The 26,902-nt window shown below is 51.6% G+C and overlaps 1 protein-coding gene across 3 annotated transcripts in view; it reads right to left on the minus strand.

Moving 5' to 3' along the window:
• The window catches only part of LOC138829575 (solute carrier family 45 member 4-like), a 62,582-nt gene that overhangs the window by 18,875 nt on the left and 16,805 nt on the right, over window positions 1-26,902 (minus strand). For all 3 annotated transcript variants that reach the window (XM_070025926.1, XM_070025927.1, XM_070025929.1), the window contains exon 2: window positions 3,608-4,234. In XM_070025926.1, the coding sequence (XP_069882027.1) occupies window positions 3,608-3,851 (244 nt within the window). In that variant the 5' untranslated portion in view covers window positions 3,852-4,234. The remainder of the gene's footprint in view (window positions 1-3,607; window positions 4,235-26,902) is intronic.

Below are 26,902 nucleotides of genomic sequence, written 5' to 3' on the forward strand. Positions count from 1 at the left end.
GGCTGCTCTGCTAGCCTGTAGGCACCCTGCTCCCAGCCAGCACCTCTCCCAAGTGAGCGTGCCTCATACTAGCCAGAACAGAAGTGGGGGTCCCCATAGGAGCAAAGGGTGGCACCAGGTTACCACACAGGAAGCTGCCACCGAGGGCCATTTGCAAGGTGATACAGCTTTGTTCCTCTACCCCCCCCCCCCCCCCAATAGAGAACAAATCTGACTTCTGCACTGGTAGGTCCCGGGACACCGCTGTCCAGTCCTGGGTGCTAGGGTCAGGACTTCGCAGAGGATGGAGCAGGTAGGATCCCACGCTAACCCAGCCTCATTCATGAGTCAAGCCGAGAGAACAAGAGGCAGGCTTTTCCTCTGTTATCTTTTTCCTTTTCCCTTAAGAGTACTTTCTGAGCCAAGAGGGAAACAATAAACGGGAGTAGGAGGCAGGACTTCTCCTTCCCAAGGGAAAACCATGACCTGGGAACAAAGTACGGGAGGGCACCCCACCGGCTGGCCTGGTGACTCAGCCAGGCTGGCTCTTCACAGGGACATTCCACAGGGCTTGGCAGCCTCCAAACCTTCATTAAAAATGACTGGACCCTTAAAGGTGGCAAAGGCAATCATGGCACTCACTGGACACTGTGTGAAAGTGAACTGTATAACTTGTGGGTTGGGGAGGTGGGGGAAAACCTGAGTGAAGGAAAGGGTGACATTGCCTAAAAAGCCATTTTCTTGTCACCTGACTAGTATATCACCTTTATAGTAACAATAACAAGATCCCATGCCCTGCTCTCCCCGCAGTGACCACATGTAAAGCACCTGCCACTAGCCACTGGAAGGTGGGTGGCAGACACACACACACGTGTGTTCTACAGACCTCGCAAGCCCAGTGCCTCTGCCTCTAGCTGCTTCCACAAGGGGTTGCCATGTACCAAGACCTTTGTCAGCCTGCAGCACTCCATGGGGCCCCATTGGCTCATCTCCCCTCCTCAGCAGTCTTACCACTGAGACTACTCTAGCCCTAAGCAAGGCAAACAAAACCCAACAAGAGGACGGGCTGCCTCTCTTCAAAACTTTGAGCCTGGAGCTGAGATTCCATATACCCTTAAAAGTCTTCCCCAAGTTAGATATGACAAATTATACAGGATTCTAGATACTCACACAGAGGGAGACCAAAGAGGATACTCTTAGGAGAGAATCACCAAGGCATGATGCTTAAGTACTTCTTCATATTTATATAAAATATACATACTGAAATGAACTCTAAGATATGGAAACAAAACTTTTTTTTAAAAATGTGATTCTGCCTTCTTTACCTTATGTATAGTGTATCCATGTGTGTATCATTCGGAGGGGAAGAGCAAGGGCACAGAACTTGAGGGAAAAAGGGTGACAAAGTGCAGCGGTGGAGCTCACTGGACACTGATGAAAGTGAACTCTACAACTCGTGGGTGGAGACGGGAAGGAGGGACTAGGAGAGAGTGAGGGAAGGGAAGACACTGTAATGAATGGAAATGTACTCATTACCTGACTCATACAAATGTAACCCTCTATCACCTCTACAATAACAATAAATTAAAAAAAAATGCTTTCCCAAAAGTTGAGCTATTCAACAACAAGCTGTTGGAAATTGGGTAAGGAAGCCATGAGCAGAGGATCTGAAGGAGAGGGAGCCGCATGCAGGACCTGTCACTCAGCAGGTACAAGACTCTCATCAGTCCCCATGAGCTGGAGGGAACATGTCCTCCCCGCCAGGTGCAGACTAACAGATGGCGGAAGATGCAGTGGACAGAGCAATTTTCTGACCTAATGTGGAGTCAGCTAAGGGTCTGTTGGATGCTAAGAGACAGACACGAAGATGCTTGCATAAAAAATGCTACATGTAGGAGGTAGGAAGAACTAGGACAGAAACTGCATGTCTTTGAGATGAGAGGGACAGACCTCACCGTGTACATGCAGGTAGCTTCTGAACGGAGTGGGCAATACTGTGGAGTTCAGAACACGGCACTGACCTGTGAGCTTCCTCTGCGGGAGGGCCTGGGAAGGGCGGGCAGATGGGCGGGCACCCCACAGGCTGAGCTAGAGCAGCTCTCCTGTGACCACACTGGTGGGTGGTCCTGTGACCAGCATGGTCACTGCTCCATTGGTTGCACTGTCCCTTCTTTCCAGCATCCTGCTCCCCTCTCCAGCTATCCTGGACCCCAGCATGCAGGAGGCTCTCCACAGCACATCCACCTCCTCTCTCCCATCATGAACTCCTCAACACCAGCACAGACAGTGCTGCTACTCTAGGAGCTCCTGTGGAGTCGGAGCTCCTGTGGAGTCAGGGGAGCTGGGCCAGGCAGAACAGAGGGAGCCCCCCCCACTGCCAGGCTCATGAGGCAGCAAGATCAAGTACTGATCCCTCAGGACAAGGAGAGCAGAGTTGGGGTGTTTGGGAAGCTTGGGCTCGGCAGATACCGCCAGATTTCCACTCTAAAGCCAGAGAGAAAAACGAGGTGACCTGCCACTCCTATGTGCTGAGCACACACCCTTGAGCTCCTTCCAGATACAAAATTATGCAACTAAAGACTCACAGGTAAAGTTAATACATATGAGATTTATATACTGCCAATTATAAAACATCACTAGGAGAAACTAAAAAACATTAAGAAGATATACCACAACCAAATATTGGAGGACTCAATATCAAAAGATCAATTCTCTTTAATCCTCACTACAATTGTTAAAAAATAGTTTTTCAACAGAAATTGATCATTCATTCCAATATTTTTATGGAAATGTGAAGGACTGAAATAAGACAGGGACTGAAGTAGAGGACCAGATTTCTTAATTTAAAGATGCACCGTACAGCTAAGCATCATGCAGCTGCAGAACACAACAGAATCCGGACATACACTCACAATGTATGATTAGTTCGTGTCAATAAAGAGCCACAGAAGTAGCTCAGTGGGAAAGGATGGTCCTTTAAAAATGGGTAAACAAGTGGACTGCATATGCAAGGGAGAGGAACTCCTGACTCACACGATGTTCAAGAATGAATTCAAGATGAAGTAGGAGAGCTGAAACTGTAAAACATCTAGAAGAAAACCTAAGAGAAAACCATGACCCTGGGCCAGCAGTTCCAGACTTCGTAGTTTATAAGGAATAAAGGGAAACATTGATATGTCAAGTTTCATCAAAATTACAACTTTCTGACAGATACTGACAAGGAAAGCCACAGAATGGGGAAGACATGTACACACATGAACATGGTAAGCACATCTCACCAGGATGTAGAAGGAGCCCTTAGAACTCACGACGAGACAGCTACCTAACAAGGCGCAGCCAGCAGCTGCCACAGCTTGTCTGTCTCGGTAGGGCAGGGCAGGGTAGGGCAGAGAAGAGGCAATCAGTATTGATCCATCCTGCCATAAATGTTCAGCCATACTCTGCCCAAACTTGCAATCTGACAGCAACATCAGAGGACCAGGCCTTCCGTGCTGGGTTACATGGGAGGAGAAAGCCATCACAGGGTCGGGAGAAAAGCGAAGGACTCTGTGTCAGGGCTTCTGTGGGTACTGGGCCAGCCACGCTGGATGCACTCAGCCTCAGCCCCGCCCACAAGAGGTGCACTTACCAATCTGTAACAGAATAGGTGTGACCAACGCCGTTTCCATGGCGTAACAGAACTCCCTGCCAAACATCACCGCCCCGTGCATCACCCATAGGCGCACGGGGATTCTGTCTATGGACCCCTCACTGATGGTCTCATCGCGGTTCTCCGCCTCCGTGTCTCCAGGTTTCTGCGGGTCTGGCAGGGGCACCGGTAACTCCTGAACTTGCATAGATTCTGAGTCGGCATTCTGCGGAGCCATTTTCATTACCACCAAAAAAATATATATATATTTATTCTATCTATATAAATAATACTATCATCTCTCTTCAATGATAAATTAAGACGTCTTCTTGTTCTGCTTTAGGTGCGTGTGCCCTCCTCGGCAAGTAACACTTGTATTCCTCTTTGTACTTCTCACAATCGCAGGAGATGTGCAGCAAAACAGAAGGGATTTTGGTTGGACTGTAAACATAGGGCTTGCTGGCTCACTGTGAGTTAGAGTTAAAAATCCATAAGTGCCACTCAGTTAACACCAGTTTCGTCATCCTGACTGTGGAGGCGCTGCGGGCGCTTCTCTTGCTACAGAGAGGTGGGGAGGTGACACACACAGGAGGTCCTTGGTGAAGCCCCATCGAGTGGCTGGAGGATCTGCAAGACAGGAGAGACAACCCGGCAGAGTGAGGGGCAGCCTCCGCGCAGCTGCACACAGTCGCCTGACCAGAGCACGTGCGCACCCGGGCCGGCCACTGCCCCAGCGGGCGGGCCCTCTACACTCTCAGGCCCTGCATGGGACAGCCAAGGAAAGCTGAGCAGAGACAAGCGACTCGGCCAAGGCTAATTCTATTGCCTCTTCCTGTCATCTGCATGCACAGGGAGCACCCTTCCTGGCTGGCCGGTATCATGGTGGGACAGGAAGGTGGAGATGGAGGCTGAAAGAGAACCGTAGGAGTCTTTGGTCAGCCCCTGGACCGTGGAAATTCGGTGGAGGGAGGGGAGCTAGGTAAAGGAGGGCTGCACTGTGGGAAATTCAATCTGTCCCGACTCCTGGTCTTTGTCAGCCTCTCTGGCAGTGGTTCTTGACCTGGTCAGAAAATGCATTGATGACCACATGGCGCCACAGGCCCCCAGGGAGTAGGAAGGATGCTCATCTCTGCCAAGCTGTGCCTATAACTCTAGGGGGTCCAGAGACGCCCAGCCCACAGGGGCGCTCCCCAGGGGGCTAGGGCCCTGTAGCACCAGGCCAAAAGTCTATTCTAATCATTCCTGTGCAGCCTGCTGTGACGTGTCTCCACCTGGATAAACACAACACAGTAAAGTAACCAGACCCATCTCCTTAGAAATACCCTAGGAAGCTGGCATGGTGATGCGGGCTGTAGTCCCATCAGACAGGGGGCTGAGGCTTAAATACCAAAGGAGGGAGGAAGGGATATAAAAGAAGAAATGCTCTAAGAACGTGAGGCCAGTGGTCCCTAACTAATACAAGGTAAGATCTGGGAATTGTAGCACCTCATCTTCTTCTGGAAGTGGGCCTCCAAATACTGGGCGCCGCCTGAAGCGCTATAAAAGAAGAGCTGAGAATCCACACTGGGGCTCATATCATATATTAAGGCAGGTCTGGGGCTGATAGCTTAATGGAAGATTTTCAACAGCTTTTGATAAAGCGCGTCCAGTAATAACCACTTCACCAAAGATGAACTCTTACTCAGCCCCGCCCCTCTCTCGAGCTTCCCCGAAGGGCAGGCTTAGCACGGCTCCTGGACAGCGCCTGGTTCTCCCATCCCGGCTCCTCCTATCGCCCCTGAGGTCCAAGGCAGTCAGCAGCCCTAGCTTCACTGGCTCCCACAATTAAAATACTTCCCTCCCACCACTGTCTTTTACCCTATCAGCTCCTCAGTCACAGCAGGCCCTAAACTGCTACCTGCCTACAATCTTCCTTCCACAGACCTCCTTGTCGAATGACTTTCAACTGAGGCCAGATCCATAGTAGAATGCCCCAATCCACTCCACACCCCAGATCCAAGGACACCCCACTCAGTCCACACCCCAGATTCAAGGACACCCACTCAGTCCACACCCCAGATCCAAGGACACCCCACTCAGTCCACACCCCAAATGCACAGAACACCCCATTCAGTCCACACCCCAGATCCAAGGACACTCACTCCACACTCCAGATCCAAGGAGGATACCCACTCAATCCATACCCCAGATCCAAGAACAACACTCTACTTCTTATGTCCCCCCACCCTTGTCTCTTCTGAATCATTCCTGGAAGTGGCATGACCTCCCTTATTGTTACCCTGCTGACCTCACACCACAGTGGTCGTGATTTTATGGCCTTCTCCCACCTGACCATCAGGGAGTCCCACGGGACACAGCCACAGACGCCGGTGACGAAGCAGCAGCCACTCATTGTACAAGAAATCCTAACAACGTGATTTTATGAAGAGCAAACCCTTTCCTCTGCCCGGCCACTCCTTGGTCCTATCCTGTCCTATCCTGGAAACTCACTGAAATGAAGACCAAGCCTCAACTCCAAGGCACAGTTCAGCTACAGCTAAAAATGAAGCAATGGGCCACGGAAGCAAGCAGACCTGGGCTATTCCACGTCAGGGTCCTCAGCCAGGGGCAAATCCGATGTCATAGCTGGAGGAGGTTCAGCCTAGGAACACTGCCAACACTCTGTGCACGCCACAACCCTGCAGCAGAGGGTGTTCTGGCCCCGAAGGCCAACCGTCTCTAAGCTGAGACAGTCTGCTCTAAGGTTTTGTGTCAACACGCTCAAAGCCCTTGGTTCTGAATGTTCTGAACCAGTCCACCATGACCAGCTATTCACCAAGGTGCGTGGTAATATTTTAGGCTCTTTGAGCCTCACATACCATCTGTGCTGTGGACTTTCCTGTCTGGTTGCTTTGTAACCACTTTTACAATCTGCAAAAACTGTCTGGGTATAGGTGGCTCATGCCTGTAATCCTGCTACTTAGAAGGCTGAGATCTGAGGATCACAATTCAAAACCAGCTTCAGTTAACTACCCAAAACCCAGAAGTCAAGCTGTGTCTCAAATGGTAGAGCACTAACGTTAAGCAAAATAGCTCAGGGACAGTGCCCAGGTTCTGAGATCAAGTCTCAGGAGTGGTGTGTGTGTGTAAATATACATTCTCAGCCCGCTGGTCAGGTCAGTCCTGCAGATCCAGGACTCGGAGCTGGGTCACTGGGCAAGCGTGCCAACCTCTGCCCTGGATGAGGGTCAGGCTGCCAAGCAGCCTGAGGACGGCTGGTGGAGGAGGGTGCTGCAGATGTGCTAACCCTACTCTCCACAGGCACCCCAGCAGCTTACTGGAAGGCTTGCTGGGGAGAGCAATGGGCAGTGGTTCCGGCACAGCTTGTGGCCTCTGGCTGCAGCTGCCTTCAGGCCTATGGAACTGGCTTCCGATGTCAGGGAGAAGCCGGAGTTCACGTGCATGTGTGGGGTAGAGCCATAGCAGCAGAAGAGTGTGAGGAAGTAGCTTCTAAGCAGGGCTCCTCTGGCCCTGTGGAATCTCTATGGAAAGTCCAGACCTGGCTGGCCCTGCACCCCAACGCACGCCACATGCTGTGGTCTCCAGAACACCTGGGACTGCACTCTGGGTGCAGCCTCCGAGGCCAAGGGAAGGCTCCTCCTCCACAGGGGGAGGCCTGTGTCCAAGCACTCTCCCTCTTCAGATAGGAGCCTCGGGGCCAAGGGCAACGCCGCAGATGCACGTGAGCCCGCAGGAAATCCTGCTGCAGGCTTCGGTCTGGTCTGGAGCCTGGTCTCCCTCAGCCCCTCCCCATGCCTGGCCTCACGGTGGGACTCAGCCAAGCCCAGTGAAGAGCGGCGAGCCGCAGTGGGGGAGCACACCCAGCTGTCTGCCCCAGAAGGCTATGCTGTCCACCAGAGTGGCGGTGCCGGCTCAGTGCCGGCTCAGGCCTCCAGAGGCCATGTGAAGTGGCCTGCGCGAGGACCGGGCGTGGAGCAGCAAGCGCACGGGACACGTGGACAGACTTCACCTGGCACCTTGGAGTTAGCTACGCAGATGCCAATGACATGCCACTAGCATCTTTTGTGTAAAAGGCCTGCCAGTGCCCCCTTCCTGTGAGAAGCCGCCTGCGGGCATGTGGGTCAAGGTGCTCATTGCATGGAAGTGACCTCTTCCTCCTCGAGGGGCCAGCGGAGCTGAGGCTCACGGCTAGGACAGACTCAGGTGATCAAAAACTTCTTCAAAGACAACAGAATCATCAACCCAGCTTTAAAGGCAATGCCGACCTGCTCATAACATAAAATAACATAAAAATAAACCTTCACATCATACTCCAAAAAAGAATAAAGGTCATACCAGCCCATGGAGGACTAAATACTGGTACGTAAGACCTAGACAGAGCTGGAGAGGGAGAGAGATGCAGGAAGTCTGCATTTTCAAAGGGGGTCAGGACCGGCGCCTGTAGAGTAGGCACATGCCCACCAAGAGATCTTGGCAGCCATGTGTGCACGCATGTGCGCGTGCGCGGGGGGTGCCTACAGTTCCCCGATGGAAGTCTGGTGCATGGTCGTGCCAGTGCACACTAAAGGTTTCCTCTGAAGGGCACGGTGTAAAGTCCCCGAGCCAAAGCAGGACACCATGCGGGAAGAGCGATGGAAGGGCACAGGCAGGTCTGCATTCCTGAGCGCCCCTCCGGGCTGCTGAGAACATGGAAAAGCCGGAGCATGCGGGGGTCTCTTCTGCTCAGGCCGCCGGCGTGGTGTCCTGCACAGGTTTTCCCCAGCACAGAAAAGCGCAAGGCCTTGAGGCCTGCTCCAGCAAGGCCTCAGACAACAAACAAGCACTCAGACAACAAACAAGGCTGTGAGATCTGCAGATGCACTCAGACAAGTGCAATGACCATTGTTCCGACCAACAACTTCCTCTATTGTCCTGTTTCTAATTCGGGGGTGACGGATGCCAAAACACGTGACTTCCTTCGAGCTGCTGTGTGGGAATACTGGCTGTGCACCAATCTCCTCATAAAGGTAACAGACAATGACTGCTGGCCAGCACCCCACGCCCAGGACGGTGGCTGCTGACCAGCACCCCACACCTGGCTACAAGCCTCAAGTGGGCTTGTCATCACAACACCCACGGCCACATGAACTTGCTGCACTCACCAATGAGCCCCACAGCCCGCACACACGCGCCTGCACATGTGCGCAGTTACGTGTTCCACAGCCGGCACGTGTACTCCTTACATACATGCTCCTGCACACGCATCCCCACACACATGCACACTGCTATACACTCCACGGAGGCAGCAAATACTCTGTGGTGACAGCTATGTCACATCAGCATTTAAAGCATGAGGGTATAAATCACCCTCACAGATTCCCCTTGACTCCCAATGGGGGCTTGAAAATCCCATGCTCTTTGGAAAACACATGTCCCCCCCCCCCAACACACACAGCCCACCGGCTCGGCCTCACACTGCGCTGGCCGGCTGTGTCTATCCCTGTGACTGAGACTGTGAAACTACCTGGGGCTCCTGCCCGGCCCACATCAACAGCATCTTACACTGCTATCCTGGAGGTGTGGCTCAAGTGGTAGAGCACTTGCCTAGCAAGCACAAGGTCCAGAGTTCAAACCCCAGTTACCTATCCAAACAAAAAACCCACTCAAAACAAACAGCATCTTACCATGTCACTAGATCACCATTAAAAGTAAAAGACTGTGCCAGGGAGCTGTGGCTCACTCTGGCAAGCCTTGCTATTGCAGCTAAGATCAGAATTGTAGTTCAAGGCCAGCCCAAAGTTAGTAAGACTTCATCTCAACCAATATCTGGGCACGGTGGTGCATGCCTGTGACGTGGGAAGAGAAGGACTGTGGACTAGACTGTCTCAGGGGAAAAAAGAAAGACACTAGCTCAAAAAAAAAAAAAACTAGAGCATCAACAACAAAAAAAGGAGGGAGGGGGCTGAAGATGCTGCTTAAGTGGTAGAGCACTCAACTAGCAAGCTCAAAGCCCTGAATTCAAACCCAAGAACCACCCTCCTCAAAACCCTACAATAGTAAAAGATTGCAAACTGGGTGCATTCCTACAATCCCAGCTATTCAAGAGATGGAGATAGGAGGACTGCAGTTTGAGGCCAGTCAGGAGAACCCTATCCCCAAAACAAGCCAGGTGGCAGGTATACATCTGTAACCCCATATACACTAGAAGCAGTGGTAAGAGGACGGAGGTCTGAGACTTGGCCCCTGGGAGAAGAGTGAGAAGTGCTGAAAGAAACGAACTACAGTCACCTTGCTATCTGCACGCTCATGGCCAGGGAGATGCCACCGAGGGGAAACATGCCCAGGCTGCAGCTTTCAGTGCTGCCTGGAGATGCATGGAGTTCAGGCTGAAGAAGATGCTTGATTCATTTTCCCATAACACTGCCCAACATCCACTAAAGACAAATCCAGAAGTTTTACTTGATCGTTTCAATTAAGAATATTAATTTGGAGCTGGGAAGGTGGCTCAGTGGTAGAGTGCTTGCCTTGCATGCATGAGGCCCTGGGTTCAATTCCTCAGCACCACATATGCAGAAAAAGATGGAAATGGCACTGTGGCTTAAGTGGTAGAGCCTTAGCCTTGAGCTGAAGAGCTGAGGGACAGCGCCCAGGCCCAGAGTTCAAGCTCCAAGACCAACAACAACAAAAGAATATTAATTTAAACCCTGATTCTTGGGTACTATGTGCTTCTGGGGAAGTAGATTTTCATAAGGGTAGAGAGACACACTTAATAGATCAGCACTGCCTGTGATGGAATTTCAATCTTTTTTGAAATTTCTTTGGATTAAAATAAAATTGGAAATACATCATTTACTGTAAAGGGGGAGGGGGTCAAGCGGTCAGCACTTGCCTAGCAAGAACAAGGCACTATAAGCAACAAAATTGATTCAGAACATGGCTAAGTGGAACCATCCTTAGCTGGGAGCTGCCCTACTGCAATTTTCCTTCCCCAGAGGACCAGAGACAGCACAGGACCAATGGAAAGGACAAGCAGCAGCAGAGAGTGCAGAACATCTGCTTGTGGACCAGTAGCACAAAACTCTTAAAATCAGATCAAGAAATTCCCAATTATCCTGGGTAAAAGTAGTATTCTGGCAATTCTATTGAGAATGTTATTCCCTGATAAGTATTTGAGAAACTCTACTGATTTCCATTATAAAATCAAGGTTGAATTTGTATTGGGAAGGAGAAGATAAACCAAAGGTTAAGAAAGAATATCTGCAAAAGATACATCAGGTAAAGACGATCTAAGATGTGCAAAGAACTCTTAAAATGCAACATGCTTAACGCAAGATGCAAAAGATACATCAGGTAAAGCCGATCAAAGATGTGCAAAGAACTCTTACGCAACATGCTTAAAGTCAAAGACCCACAAAGACATCTCACACAAGATCTAGACACGGGAAGATGCTCCACATCACCTGACACAGGGGGACTATCCACTAAAACCAGAGGCCATACTTCATACCTCCTGGTATGGGCCAGTCCCCACACGCTGGCACCAAGTGCTGTGAGGACGTGGAACAGCAGGATGCTCACTCACTGCTGCTGGGAACCTAAGATGGTGCAGCCACACCACCTCAAACACACTCTGACTATCTCTTAACAAGCTAACCATACTGCTATCACACACCCCAGAACACAGCTCCACAGTGTCCATCCACAAGAGCTGGAATTGTCCACACAGAAACCTGTGAGCTCACAGAGAGTCACATGTGTGGAAGCCACCAAGAAGTCCTTCAAGACACGTGGTCCTTAACTGCATGCACACTGCTGTAAAAGAAGTCAGCCCACTGCGATCCAACCCTGGTGCTTTGGAAAAGGTGGGGCCTGGGAGATGTGAGGAACGCAGTGGCTATCAGTGGTGGTGTGGGCAGGCCTGTGGACTGGGGGCAAGGGCAGAAATGGGGGGGGGACGGGACACTACTTTGTATCTGCCACAATGGAGGATCAGACTCACACAATGCACACACAAGGGGAACCAACGTGAATTAAGGACTGGTGATGATGAAGCTGGTTCCAGGGAAGGGCCCCTACCTTACAGGGCTCTTACAAGGCTGCTGATAGCAGGGGAGGGAGAGAGGGACTGTGTGTGTACTGAGTGCAAGTACAGTAACTCTGTATATTGTCTTTTCCATTTTGCTACAAATCTAAAACTACTCTAAATAAACTAAATCTTAAGTTTTTTAAAAAAAATCCATCACCTATCCATATGTGTATTTGTGTGTGTGTGTATTTATACTATATTTATCCTTATAGTTAAATAAGTCTGATTACATACATATAAGCAACAACAAAAAACTGAGGTCCGGAACTGGCAAGGAGGCACAGGACAGCTGCAGAGTGGCTACATCCACCTGGCTGACACCAGTGACAGGTCAGGTGTGGACCTCGGGGTGCTAAGTGGGTTACTTATAGAAAGCTAGGTGGCTTCCTCAGATCACACAGGGCACCCTGTTAGGCGTGTGAGTCTGTGGTCTCCCCAGAATGCATGGCCTGCCCACACCATGACTCTGGAACCTGAGCAGCCGGGGGTGGGGTGGGGTCTGCTCCACTCAGAGGACTCTCAAATGTGGCTAAGCAGGAGTGCTGCATCATGGGAGCAGCGCAGGCTGCATGGCATTCTGATGTGGTGAATGATTGTCACTGTGGATGAAGAGCAAAAACCCTTCTGCTAAAAACGAAAACATTTTCCCTGGTACTGTGACTGGAACTCAGGGACTTGTACTGTCACTCAGCCTTTTCACTCATAGCAGCTCCTCTACCACTTGAGTCACATCTCTAGATCCAGCTTTTTGCTGGTTATAGTCTCTTGCCAGGCTGAGACTGTCCAGGCTGGTTTTGAAGTGAGATCCTGAGATCTCGGCTTCCTGAGTAACTAGGATTATAGGCAGGAGCCACCAACACCTAGCTTTCTTTTTTCTTCCCCAGTAATGAGGTTTGAACTCAGGGCTTCAAGCTCAGCAACCACACTACCACGTGAGCCACACCTCCAGCCACAGACTGTCAAGGACACTTCAGCCCTGGAGGTATGACATCCCTCCTGACTCCAGTTAGCTCAGATATGGACCTGGTGGCGGCGGGGGCGGGGGGGGGGGAGGCCATGGTAGGGTGCGAGGGCTAGACATGTCTGCCTTTTAAACATAAGTAACACAGGGTCCACGGGGGCTTCCAGGTACCCTTATGCCAAGAGAGAGAGCCCTTAAGGGTCTCCACTGCTAGGAGTGGTAGGAGTACTACCTGTCCTTCCTACAGAACCAGTTATGTGGTGTCTCTACAACCCACTGCAAGATGGGACCCCAGCTGCTGACAGAGCTGTGGCCTGCCAAGTAGATTCAGCAGATCTGAGACTGAGCCCATGAAGCCATCTTCCCACTAATACAAACCCCCAGGAGGGGCACTACACAGGACCTACAGACTCCAGCCTAGTGGAAAAGCTTAGCCCCTCTGGGCCCAGCACACCAGCTCCCCATACACATCAGCGAGAGTGGAGTCTTTACTGCATGGGAACATGGGGCTCTGCGGTGAAGGTGACCAGCCATCAGAAGCAAGTCTAGAGACATGTGGGGTTTCGCTGCCAGCTCTTTTCTGAAAGCCACTTTTCCATCTGCAAAGGAAACCAACAAGAATTGCCAACAAAGTGCAGGGATGCTAGTGGAATTCCCAGGGCTTGCGAGGCGGGGCATGTGGCTGCAGGTAGCCCAGACATACCTCAGAGGAGTGGCATCTGCCTGGGCATGGGGTGTCAGTCGGACCAAACAGTAAGCATCAGGTCCAAGGGGCCAAAGGAGGAGCAGAAAACAACTCAGCTCCTGCGAGCAGACGCTGTCCTCTCCCCAAGCGGTGGCGGTGGAGTTGGCTCTGCTGAGCGGGCTGTACATGCAAGTCTAAGCCCACAACTCACCAGCACTGCTCCTCAAGCCACTCAGCACGCAGCAGGCCTGAGTGTACACAGGCTCGCAGGCACGCACAGGTACACACACACATACACATATACACACACACACCTGCACTGGACCACCCTGCACCCTTACAGGAAGACTTGGCTGAAATGCCAGTGTTTCCTTAAACTTTTTCATAGATTCCCATGGCTGCCACAAGATGGTTATGAAGGCCGTTAATGCTGACAGGGAAGTCCTCAAAGCACTAAGGCCAGACTCTCACCTGGAGTTCACTTGTGACTTGTCAATCTGCTCACTCCAGGGCCAGTAGTCCAGGCCCTGTGGGGCCCTGTCTTCTAGTCACCCAGAATCCTACGACGCCCACCATCTGTTTGACTTTGCCTTTCCATTCTACACAGCATAACCAGGGTGAGCCTTTGAGATAGATACCAGGCTGATTCCATTGCTGGCTGCCTCTCCCCCTCTCCCGTAGTCCCTCCACAGAGCCCCATAGCTCTCTAGCTACTCACTCCAGCCTCACCACTTGCACTTCTGGCCAAGCATCTGCTTCATCTTTGCAGCTGCCCTGCGCAGCAGCCCATCCTCAGCACAGGCACTGGCTGCCAGGTCGAGAGTGAACGCAGAATGTACACATTATCTGACTTATTTCAGTGAACTGCTTGCATCAAAGTAGATACTTCTACTATGGAGTCAAACCCAAACACTTACTACTCTACCTTTTCTTCTTCTCCTTCTCCTTTTTTCTTCTTCTTCCTTCTCCTCCTCCTCCTCCTCCACTTCCTCCTCTTCCACCTCCTCCACCTCCTCCTCCTCCTCCTTTTCCTCCTCTTCCCCCTCCTCCTTCTTTGGCAACTTCTGGGACTTGAACTCAGGGCCAGGACACTGTCCCTGAGCTTCTTTTGCTCAAGGTTAGCGCTCTACCACTTGAGCCACAGTACCACTTCTGGCTTATTCTGTGTATGTGGTACTGAGGAATAGAATCCAGGGCTTCATGCACGCTAGGCAAGCACTCTTACCACTAACCCACATTCCCAGCCCTCTATCTTTTAAATTTCAAGACAAGACAGGTGCAAGCTGCACATATACCTGTGCTCCCAGCTACTTGAGAGGCTCAGGCAGGAAGCTCACTTGAGCCCACAAATTTGAAATTTTGTAACTTTTTTTTTTTTTTTGGTTGGTCGTGGGGCTTGAACTCTGGGCCTGGGTGCTGTCCCTCAGCTCTTCAGCTCAAGGCAAGCGCTCTACCACTTGAGCTATAGCACCACTTCCTGAGCCCACAAATTTGAGACAAGCCTAGGCAACACAGTAAGACTCCATCTCTCAAAAATAACAAAAACAAAAAAAAACTAGGCATTCAAAAAATGTAGAAGGCAAGGATTTAAAATGAAAATTCCTTTTTTGAGATAGTCATGCTAAGCAGCACAGGCTGGCCTTGAACTCACAATTCTATAGCTACAGCCTCCCAAGGATGAAAACATCTTTTAAAATGGAACCCTTTTCATATCCTACTAAAACAGCCTTTGAAATATCAGGGGAGCAAGGTGGCACCCAGGCCTTCGAGAGCCTGTAACAAAAGCTGACTTAAGAAACAACTACAGGAAGTGGCTCTGTAGCTCAAGTAGTAGAGCGCTCACCTTGAGCTGAAGAGCTGAGGGACAACGCCCAGTCCAGAGTTCAAGCCCCACGACCGACAAAAAAAAAAAAAAAAAAAAAAGAAACAACTACATTGGAGCACAGTCAAATGGCCCCCAAAACTACTCTGCACCAATGAGCTTCCTTACCTCTGATCTTCTCATTCTCTGCCACCCCAGCAATCACTGAATAAGAACTACATTGTTGTTTAATTAAAAGGCAGTGAGGGGGGCTTTCCTCACCTTTCCAACTGTTCCTAGCACCACTGCTTTTGCTGTTTGGGCCACGGGAGTCAGAATGCAGTTTGGGCTGCCATGGAAACAGCAGCAGGCTTTGAATCCAGGCAAGCCCAGGAAATGCATGTTACCGCTTCCGTTGAAAACCCCAGTGGCCACCTCAGCCTGGGTCTTCGGCCCAGCACTGCTCTGTAAGGCCTGTTACCGCCAGGACGAAGATCAGACTGAGCCTCTCTCATCCTTCACACAGTAGCCATAGGGGCAGACCACAAGCCACCGGATACCCGGAACAACCTCAAGGTGCTAAAAACGAAACAAAAACTCCCCACCTTGCACATAAACATTCACAGACTGGAGCAGGACTGTCAAAAGGTAATCAAATCCTTTGATGGGGGCTCATGTGTAAAATACAATCAAAGTGGTTTCCAGGTCCTGAAGGATTCAGGGCTACCAAAGTAGAAACGGAGATGGAATTATCTAAATTACCAAGCACAAGATGCATTTAAAGAGGGAAAATCTGGGGTGTATACCGGTCCCTTGTCATCAGAGGACACATCCCAAGACCCAGGGTTCACAGCTGAACCCAGTGTGCACCTGACACCTTTCTCTCCTCACCGTGAGCACCCACCACAAATGGTGCTGTGCTAACTTGTGCATGGTTCTTTCCTATTAAGATGGACACTTTCACCTTCTAACCTTTCTCTGGCACATCTGAATTGCCAATATGACTGCCTATGTTTTGGGGCTATTGTGAAGTAAAATGAAGCTCACATGATCACAAGCGCTGTGGTACTGCTAGTCACTGATGATCACTGAGAAAGCTAGGTGACTCACAGGTGGACAGCTCTGTGTGTACACACTGGATGAAGAGGGACGCGAGGCCAGGTGGGAAGCAGGGGAAGACAGAAGATTCCACTGCTACTTGGAAAAGTGCACAATGTAAAACTTAAGAAGTTTTGGGGGGCTTCTGTGTGTGGGTTTTTTTCAGCACTGATCCTGGGGCTTGAACTCAGGGCCTGGGTGCTATCTTTTAGGTATTTTGCTCACAGCTAGTATTCCACCACCTGAATCACAGCTCTACTTCTAGCTTTTGGGTAGTTAATTGGAGATAAGAGTCTCATGGACTTTGCTGCTTGGGCTGACTTCAAACCAGGATCCTCAGATCTCAGCCTCTTGAGGAGCTGGGATTACAGGCATGAGCCACTGAATGAGCTTATGAATTGCTTATTCTGGAATTTTCCCTTCAGTATTTTCAGTCTTTGGTTGATGGCAGAGCGCTGAATGCATGGAAAGTGAAACCATGGAGGATGGGCACTACTGTGTTAAAGAACTGTTAAACTCATATAGGTTGAAAAACAAACAAACAAACAACTCAAGTGTTCTTTTCAAGACCTAGCCTAGGGCTATGTCTGTTCTCACTTCCTTGACCAAAAACAAACCACCAACAAAAACCAGCCACCAGCTCCTGCAGCATACTCCTGACATACTGCGACTTCAGCTGAAACCCGAGGCCCGTGAGTGAGGACAGGGACCAGGCAGCATGGCACTGCATGTCCAATACAACAGGTTCCTACTGGGTAAGTCCCTACAGCCCTTCCCAAGTCCAAGCTCCCCTGCTTCCTCACAGCACCCCTTCACCCCTCACCCCGACCTCTGGCCCAGATAGCCCACTGCAGCTCTTCAGAACAGGCATATTCCCTGCCCTGTGGGCAGTGGGACTCGCTAAGACTAAAGGTCCAGCCAGGACCTGCACAGGTTTCATTCCCTGGACTTCCAGGAAGAAACAAGACTGCCCGGAGCCATCTAAGGGCCCACTGGAAACTAAACTGTGGCATATCCATATGCAATCAGGCTGAAATGCCAGATACTAGATGTAAAAGGCAGGTGTACATTATGACCATATTAGTGGAGTTTTAGAAGCATCAATGCATAAAGATGCGATTTGGCAATAGGAATGTAGCTAAGTAGGAAAGCACTTGCCTCATCTGTGCTGTGTTATTTCTGCATGCTTCATAGTTCTTTCTGCTTCCACATGACTCAACTACTTTAAAGCAAAACAGTACATTATTTTTAAATAGATTTCTGTTTGGTTGCGGATTCAGTCCTCCTCCAAGGCCCAGATGTGAGATGACTCTCAGGAGTGGCGAGTCCCTTAGCAGACTCTTGACTAGCCTGAAGCCAGCACTACACTACAACCCTGCTCAGAAAACAGCTGGTTCTGCCCTAGTAGGGGGGCACTCAGTCTCTCTTCCACGAGGCCAAGGGGCTGCTCAGAAGGACCCTGTGGCCCTGACTGTGCCCTGCTCCTTGCTTTTCCCTAGACTGATGGCAGTACCCCACTGGCTTGTTCTCCACTGCATACTTACCAGATTTTCCCACAATGCCCTACACTTGTGAATATCCAGGGTCAGCCTTGAGTCTATCAAAGAGAAGCCACCACCCACCTCTCTCCTCCTGTCTAGTATGCAGAAAACAGGGCAGAGGAGGCTGTAGCTCCTGCGTCCTGGACAGACTACCTGGAGTCAAGAAGCACTGCTCACCCTGGAGGGGGAGGGGGGGGAGTGTTCAGCCTGGAACCTGAAGCAGTGACATCTTCTGGGCCATCCTGAGCTACATGCCTAGGCCTTATCTCAAAGGAAAACAAACAAATACAACAAAACAACAAACAAAATCCAAAAATGCAGCCCTACTTGTTTGGGTGCTGTTCAGCTTACTCCTGGCCTGAGGCCCAAAGGTGGATTAGGTTTCTCAGCTAAAGACATCAATAGGCCCTTTTCCAATTCAGTAATTCATGGGCACTGCCTGGTAGGATCCAATTTCAGCCTAGAAGCCAGTAGAATAATGCCACCTCCCACCAGGCCAGCCAGCAATGAGGCCAGAATGCTCAGCCACCTCCAACACCAGGTGGGCACAGGTGGCAGGGCCTTCCACAAAGCACATTAGGAATGTGAAACCACCTGTCAACCACAGGTGTGGAAACTCTTCTTCCACTGTTCAGGAAGGCTGGGCCTGCTATCAAACTGTCCACATCTGAAAGCTTTATGTAGATCCAGTTATGTATCAGAGGGCTGGAGATGTGTCTCAAGCGATCCTGCCTAACAAACACAAGGTCGTGGGTTCAAACCCCAGTACCACCAGCAAGTAAGTAAGGTCATGATCCATTTCAAAGAACACCAACTGAGTTTTGTCCCTATATGACAACCTTGCTCCTTCATGAAATGGAAGCAAAAGAGTTCTTAAAACCCAGAGGAATGGGTGATGCAAGCTGCTGTGGGCATGGCAGGCCCGCTCGTAAGTACGTTGTGCTTTATGTAAACATTCACACAGACACTGAGTGCTAAGGTGAACATGAGTGAAGCTGTCTGCACTTAACTCTTCTGCAAGCAAAGGGAAACCCACTGAGATGTCACTGCCGTCAGATACAACACTTCTGCTGGTCCCACAAGACCCCTGGGCACAGGCGTAGCTCTGGCAACCCTTCCTGGGCAGCGGGCCCAGTATGCTGCCGATGGCCTGTCCCATGCGGGGAGGGTCATGCTTTCCCAACTGCAGGAGCTCAGTCAGTGCACCCCAAGCACGCTACCAGGAGTTTTACACACGGGCTGTGGTCCCACACAGGGCTGTGGAGACACAAACACCTGAGGGGGGAGGGCGCAGCAGGCCTCTCAGGCAGCCCCAAGCTACAGAACACCAGCAGTGAGCAGGCCACACCCGTGGGACGGGAAGAGGGGAACTGCAGGCTCAGAAGAAAGTGAAGTCAGCTGATGAAAGAGGAAGTCCTGGCATTTCTCACCAAGGTCTCAGCAGGGCACAAACACATTCCACACTCCCAAGAGTCCAGATAGGGCAGTTGGGGCTACTTTGCTGCACCAGGCTGGGCCAAACCCCTGACATTTCACAGGGCCAAGGCACTGAGGGGGGACACAGGAGGAGGGTTCTAGCCTCCAGCACAGCCACCTGGGCCCTCCCTCACCCCTTCCTGCACCCTGAGCCTAGAGAAGAGGGGGGACGCTAATGAGCGGAGGAGGGTGGGCTGCGGGCACTGAAGGCAGGAGGCAACCTCTGCTCCACACCTACTCTGAAAGTCAAGGTGCAGCCAGGTGAAGCACAAGTTTTGGAAGAAAGCCAGAAGTGGCTCCTTGTTCCAGAATTCAGAATTCTCAGCCAGTACTTTCATTTGCTTTATTGTTGTTTTGTGGGGTTTGTTTTTGTTTTGGAGACAGGGTCTCACTGTAAACCACAGGCTGGCCTCAAGGTAACAGCCCTCCTGCCTCAGCCTCCAGGGTGCTGGGATTACAGACAAGTACTACCACACACTTGTTTCTAAAGGAGCAAGTTGACTACCAGTCTCTTTTTGGCACACACTCAGGCGACCCCAGCACCCCCCCTTCCCTGCTGTGGCCACCTGCTCTTTCCTGCTCCTCTGGAGGGAAGTCCTGCCAGCTTTAGTGCGGGTCATAAAAAACAAATCAGGGGCTCCCAGCACAGAAAACCTGCATTCTTGAATGCCTACCAGTGAGAAAGGAGTGATACCTGACGGGCCTATGGAGGACCATGCCTGATCCTTGCGCACAGCAAAACCCAGGCGAAGAAAGAGGCTTTTACAAGAACAGCCAGAACAATCCCATCTGTTAACAAAAACTAACTGTTGAATTTAAAGGCTGTGAGTTCAAACACAATCTGGCTATTGTAAACAGGGCCTTGGTTTATCAAAGTAACAATAATCCTCTTTCAAAGACTAATGAAGTTCTGCACAAGTACTTTGCATGCCAGCATTTTTAGGATACTTCACAGCATAAATATTAGCTCAGGACTTGCCTACATGGGAAGTGAGAGCCGCCAGAGCAGCAGTTTTAGAAAGAAACCCCCCGAAGCTGCAGCAGAACTGCAGGTCAGGGTGGGCTGGCTGGGCTGATCACAGCTGCTCCAGGAGGGGACCTCCTTGCCTCCACACAGTGCCGCCCCCCGACTCATCCCTGTTAAAGCTCAGCTCCCTGCAGACAGGGGGGGGCCCCCAAACCCCTGCCCACACAGTCACTGCCGCTGTCTCCTGGGGTGAGCTCAGCGGCAGGTGATCAACAAATAAACCAAACAGGAAGAGTGGAAAATGGAGGTCATTAAAAGGAGAGATTTTAAGATGCTTGGGGGGATCAAGGGAACTAGGGGCCTCCAGGCTTTTTGTTGCAGGCAGGTTATTCTTGAAGGGCATTTGGTGGCATGGTGACCAAAGGGAGGCAATACCCCGATGGGGAGTGCCAGCCTGGCCCATGCACCGTTGCTGGGGAGGGAGCCCCCCTCTGCCGCCTCAGCAGCCCCAGCCTTGCCCCCACACAGCCAGGCTGGCTGGCATTGCCCTAGGCTGACTCCAGAGCTCCACTCAACCTCACCCGTGAGTTCAAAAAGTAGCTAACAACTCAAGTGGGAAATGCAAACAGCCAGGTCAGACTTGGCTCAGTGGACCAGTGGGTCAGTGTGCTGAGAGCAGCTGACCTGACCTGGGCGGCCCAGGCAGGTCCTGTGCATGCAGCTTGCATCTCATCAGGAGGAAAGACTCCGGGGTGACTTCTGAACCCTGTTCTCCCCACACCACACTGCTTTCTCCTACACACGTGCCTCCTGAGACCAGGTGGGCTCCTGAGAGTTACTATGGAACACACTGAACATAGGAGCAAACGGGGACCCTGTGCATGGGCCACAACAGCTGTGGCCCAGTCAGACCCAGTCTTCCGTGACCAGGACCACTGTAGGATGCCCTGAGAACCAACTAATGCACTCTTGACCACGGCAACAGTGCCTGAACTACTTGGCCTTGCAGCCACTGCAGAGCTAGAGCACAGACGGCGCCGCCGGCTTCTGACGACACAGTCGAGCTAACTCTCCAGAGGCAAGTCAAGCCCCAAGAGATACATCTAGATGAAAAGGTTAACAGTTACTGTAATTGGTCTAATTTTTTATTTAAATGGCCAAAAGGAATGAAAGAGTAACAATGGTAGCATTATTGGTTGTATGAGGCTTTTTACCCAGCGCTCTTATCAAAGGTATGTTTCTGACTTGAAAACACCGAAGCTGACCAATTACCAGAAACCAAGTGCAGGTGAAGTCACTGAGGCCACGGAGGCTGCAGCGCTGCCCATGCTTGCACTCTGTCCTTAAGTCCATCAGGCCCTGTGCTGCCAGCATCTCCTTCCTCGGGGCAGGGAAGGGGTGGGGCAGGCTTCTGCAGGAAAGCCACCCATCAGCCAAGGTGCCCCAGCCCAGAACTGACAAAGAAATGACGTAACTCCTGCTCCAGGCACCTGGCACTGTGGGAGGCCCATCCCTCCCAGAACCTGAAGAAACAGCCTGCCCTTAGTTAACTTTTGCTACAAACTACACAGTCTGAGCTAGGTGCTGGTGGCTCACACCTGTAATCCTAACTATTCAGGAGACTGAGATCTGAGGATCATGCATCCAAGCCACTGTGGGTGGGAAAGTTCATTACTCTTTAAAAAAGTTTGTGACTCACCAAAAAGCTGATGTGGAGCTGTAGCTCAAGTGGTAGAACACTAACCTTGAGCAAAAAACTCAAGGACAGTACCCAGGCCCTGAGTTCAAGCCCCAAGTCCAGAGCACATGCATGTGCGCGCGCACACACACACACACACACACACACACACACACGCACGCACATTTCAGAACCTCAAAGTATATTTGGAAGTGCCAAACCACCTTTTCAGGAACAGGAACAGGAAGAGGAAGAAGAGGAAGAGGAGGAAGAGGAAGAAGAGCCTTTTCAATTCTATCTCACCCTCACTCCTCAACCCTACATGAGAACATTCAACTCAATACTTCTCTTTTTCTCCACCCAACAGTAATCTTGTGATCCATGGCCCAGGTCACATGGACTTCTAAGAGACCATCATGTCCCCAGGAGGCAGCAATGGGGGACTTGGAGCAGTGTCACAAGCCTGCCATATTCCTCTGGGGCCTGTACCAGCTCCCTTTCCCCCTGACCTCATGGCTACTTCTCCAGTGGGCAAACCTAATGGGTCTAGCCTCAGTTTACCAGGAAAGTGATCCCCAGGACAGGGCTCTCACAGACCACAGGCACGGCTGCCAAGGCCAAGTCAGGGACAGAAGAGGCAGGGCCAAGCCTGTGGGTCTAAGGGAGCAATAGTAAACCACCCACCTCCTAGATTTGTGTTATTTTACAGCTTACTGTGTCCCAAACCACACTGTTCCTGCTTGTCTTATCCCATGACCTTCTCTAAAGGTTACCGCGTGTCCCGAGCTGTGTGGAGAGCCTTTGAAGCACAGTGCTTCCAGACACCCCGTTGTAGGTGCTCTGTGCTGGAAAGAGCTGTGCTCAGTCCTTCCTCTGTGGGGAGCTGGCTACAGTGCCCACTGAGCTTGTGCCTGGCCTCCCATGAGAGGACAATGCTCCTAATCCTGAGGTCCCAGACCTGTTTCTTTGCTTTTCATGCAGGGAAGGCAGAATGGAAAAAGATGAAGATGCTCTTGAACACTGCATCCTCCGGTGTCTCAGCCTGTCCAGCAACTTCCATATATCTATGTTGGCTCCATCTCAGCCTTGCTTTAGATGGTCCCAGGCCAAGATGCACAAAGGGCACCAAAAGGGACTGCAGCTCCCTAGCTTTCTGCCACCAGGGTGCACTGCCTCAGGACTGACCATAATCACTGCCAGACAGCCTTAAGGCACAAAAAAAGTTGGCAATAAAGTCACAGGTGACATCATGTTCCCACTGGGGTCAAAACAGATCATACAAACCCCGAGCCAGCTTCTCTGGTGCACATGCCACTGAAAGAGCCTCAAAAAGTCAGAGATGGGCTGTGTGCCAGTGGCTCACACCTGGAATCTTAGCTACTCTGGAAGCTGAAATCTAAGGATCACAGTTTGAAGCTATCCTGGGCAGGAAAGTCCATGAGCCTCTTACCCACAATTAACCATCAGAAAGCCAGAAGTAGAGCTGTGGCTCAAGAGTAGAAAAGCTCAGGGACAGCACCCAGGTCCTGAGTTCAAGCTCCCAAACTGGCACCAAAGAAAAGTCAGAGATGAACCTGGACAGTGTGACTCCGCTGTCACACTGGGCAAAGTAACAGCTCTGAGTGCACCGTGACACCTGCCTGCGGCTGGCAGCATGGTGCAGTCTGGGCAAGCAGACTGAGATGCCAGCACATTGGCGTGTTGGGGCAACAAGGACAGCCTAAGTCCTAGATGCCTGCAGCTCTTCACGCCAGCCCAGGACGCACTCCAGGCCCCTCAGGATGGAAAGCTGGCCAGGGCTGGCGAGGCTGTCTGGTGTCTATAAAAATGTTCTTCCCGGGAGACTACTGGAAACAGACACTTCCAAATACTTTCATTCTTTACCTTATTTGCCACTCTGAAAAATAAGCCATTCTTCCTATTCTGAAAGGGAATACAGGTCAAAACCTTCTGCAGTGAATAGCAACCCAAAGAGAAAGATCACCAAATCCAAACTATTCCTAGTTTGGCCAGTGGCCCAAAGTAACCCAATTCTGTTTACTTGATGAGAGCAGAACTCGCCTGGGGGTAACACCTAATCCCATCCCCCGGTCAGCGCAGGGCTGAGATGTGCCAGAGACAGGCTCCTGTGTGGGCCGATTCCCTCCTGTCCCCCGCCCTGCCCCCCAAGAGCTGCAGAGGAAAATAACCACAGGGTCCCTACCCCAGTCTCTTGATAGCCATCCCTCAAGAGTGCTGGCTCCTGACCCACCATGGCACGCAGATGCCCAGCTCCTCCCTAGAACCCAGGCAAGGCCACCAGCAAGGTTGACCCATGATGACAAAGGTCAAGGCGGAGCCACGCAGAGCCTGCCTGCTCCAGGCGGGTGCCGCCCATAGCAGGGTGCTCCTAGGCCCCTCACTTTCCCTGATGAGAGAGGGCTCCTCCTGCCTTTGCCACCGGTGGTCACCCCTCTTCTCTGTGACCACAGCCACGAACCACCCTCCTTGTCCACCAGGACAAGGGAAGCCACCTCCACCTCTCTGGGCCATGCTTGGGTCAGGAATCAAAGCCCCCAGCTGCCACTGCCGTCCCTAGAACCTGTGCCCAGTGAGGTAAGCACTGGAGGGCAGGACGGCAACCAGGACAGAGCAGGCATATGCGCGGGGTGACCAGGCAGGTCTCTCCCCAGAGAAGTGTAAGGAGGCTAAATGGGGGCTCATGCCCGTAATCCTACATGTCCCCCGACATTCCCAGGGCCAGTGCAGGCTTCCGGACTACAGTGCGCTCCCTAGATGGTAGGCGTTGGCAGACTGCGCAGGTCAGTGAGCAGGGCACCTTGTGGCTCTTCTGGCTGACCACACACACTGACTTTGGTAGCCAAGCCAACTAGGAGCTCCCCATCTGGTCCACCCTGATGATCTAGTGATGGCAGCTTCCAGGAGTGACAAAGGCATAAGGACCACAACCCGCAGGAGCCCACTGGTCTCCAGGAGGGTGGGTCAGAGCTCACAGCTCCATTCCCCACCTTCCTGACCGAACCGGGAGTAGAGATCAAATGGTGGGGCATACGGCCTATTCTGGAAAGCCCGCTTCTACATACTGTACCTCCAGTGGGGTACAGGACTGAGGAATGGGCAGAGCCCCTGTGCTCTGCCAGTCCAGAGGTAACCTTAGTGAATAGGAAGCCAAGGCCACACAAGGCAGCGCACAAGCCTGCAGACATCTCCCAACTGGACCCTAAAAACACTTTTAGGGGACTGGGGATGTGGCCAGTGGTCCAGAGCTTGTCTAGTATGTGTGAGGCCATGGCTTTGGTCATCGTCACTGCTCCAAACAAAAACTTTATAAATGCTCCAAACAAAAACTTTATAAAGAATGCCTTTTCAATAGATCCTCTACTCAAGCCACCTGCTTTTTGAGACAGAGTCTAGCTATATAGCGCAGGATAGTCTTGAATTCCTGATTCTCCCACTTCAGCCTCCTCAGAGCTGAGATTGCAGCTGTGTGCCACCACTCTGGCTTACGAAAACCACTTTCAATCCTCCCCAGAAAATCCAAGTCCTGTTTCAAAAGCAACCACTTTTTCACACAGCACAACTCAACACAGAGGACATCGACTTGCACTGGTCCTCTGTCCCCGCTCAGGAGTCTTCAGAGACTCCTTCACACACAGCTCCTTTGCTTTCCCGGAGCCGTAGGTCAGGAACCCCTCTACTCCAGCACCCTGCCTTGGCCTCATCCACCCTTCCCCAGGGGTGAAGAGCTAGTGCTCTTTTCAACACCCGTGTCCCCACCCTCACCCCGGCCCAAGCCAGGCCAGGCCAGACCAGCAGGACAGCCAGCAGGGCCTGTAGCCTCTGCAGACCTGAGCAGGGCAGGTTCAAGCAAACAAGCAAAGTAGCTCTGCCCAGGAGCGACACACAAGGCCTGATCTTCCCAGCTGGACCTGCAGGGCTAGGCAGCAGGCCTAATAGACAGTTGTAAACTCAACACCTCACTCTCTCCTCAAAAGACTAATTTTAACAGGGAGAAAACATGACCACAACTAACAAAACCTTCCTTGGCAGATCCTGGTTCATACCAGAATGACTCAGCCACCCTGATGGCTTGACAGGTAAGCTCACCTAGGCAAGGAAAGGGCTTTCTAGGAGAAAATCGCCTGTCAGGACAGAAGAGCTGAGTTGTGCCTCCCACCCAATCAGCCCTCTGCAGTGAACAGCCCCCACAGGGCCAGCAGGCGGCTGGTTGTCTGGTTTAGGCGGTGGACCAGCCAGTTAAGACAGTCAATTACTTATTTATGTCTTTGGTAGAAGGATGTCTTTGAAGGCATAGTAGTAAAGGTGCTTTTCACCCACTACCCTCCCTAAGGGAGAGCCTCCTGTGGGGCCAAAGAACACTGGCTGGGCACTTAAGACTGATGGCCAGGTACTACTGACCTCTACAGGCTCGATCCTTGGCCCTGGCTCACAGGCCTGTGAAGGCAGGTGGGCCTGAGCGCCAGCCCTCCCTGGGCACAGCCTCCAAGGCTTCAGGTAGTAGTACCACCTAAGCTAGGGATGGAAGGGGGATCACAAAGAGAGACTGCCTAGCAACAATTCCCATTTCCTGGCCCACAGGTGGGTTCCTCCAGCCACCTAGCCTCTTCTCTATGGCCCCCCTCCCAAAGCCCTTGTTATTTTAATTGCTCCCAACTCCTCCCCCCAGAATCTCCCTTATCTTCCAGGTAGGGTGGTCCCTCCACTGCTCCTGCACCTGGCTCTGGCTCTGAACAGGAGGGGCCCAGTGCACAGACGATGACCCCAGTACCACACAGCTCCCGCCAGACAGGCGGCCACCATGTCCTCCTCGCTGCCCACCTACTTCTTCACCAGCCACACACTGGGCCCAGCCTGCCACTCCAAGTCACTCTGAGACACCCCAGTTCAGAATGCTCAGTTCTGCGCAGGCTATTCAACAGCCATTCAGAAGAGAGCTCAGCCCACCTTCAGTCACAAGCTACTCCAGGTCTCACGCTTTCTGCTGTGAACAGCAGAGCCTTGT

Source organism: Dipodomys merriami, unplaced genomic scaffold, assembly GCF_024711535.1.
Source record: "Dipodomys merriami isolate MVZ:Mamm:240054 unplaced genomic scaffold, mDipMer1.0.p SCAF_174, whole genome shotgun sequence".
Taxonomy (NCBI): domain Eukaryota; kingdom Metazoa; phylum Chordata; class Mammalia; order Rodentia; family Heteromyidae; genus Dipodomys; species Dipodomys merriami.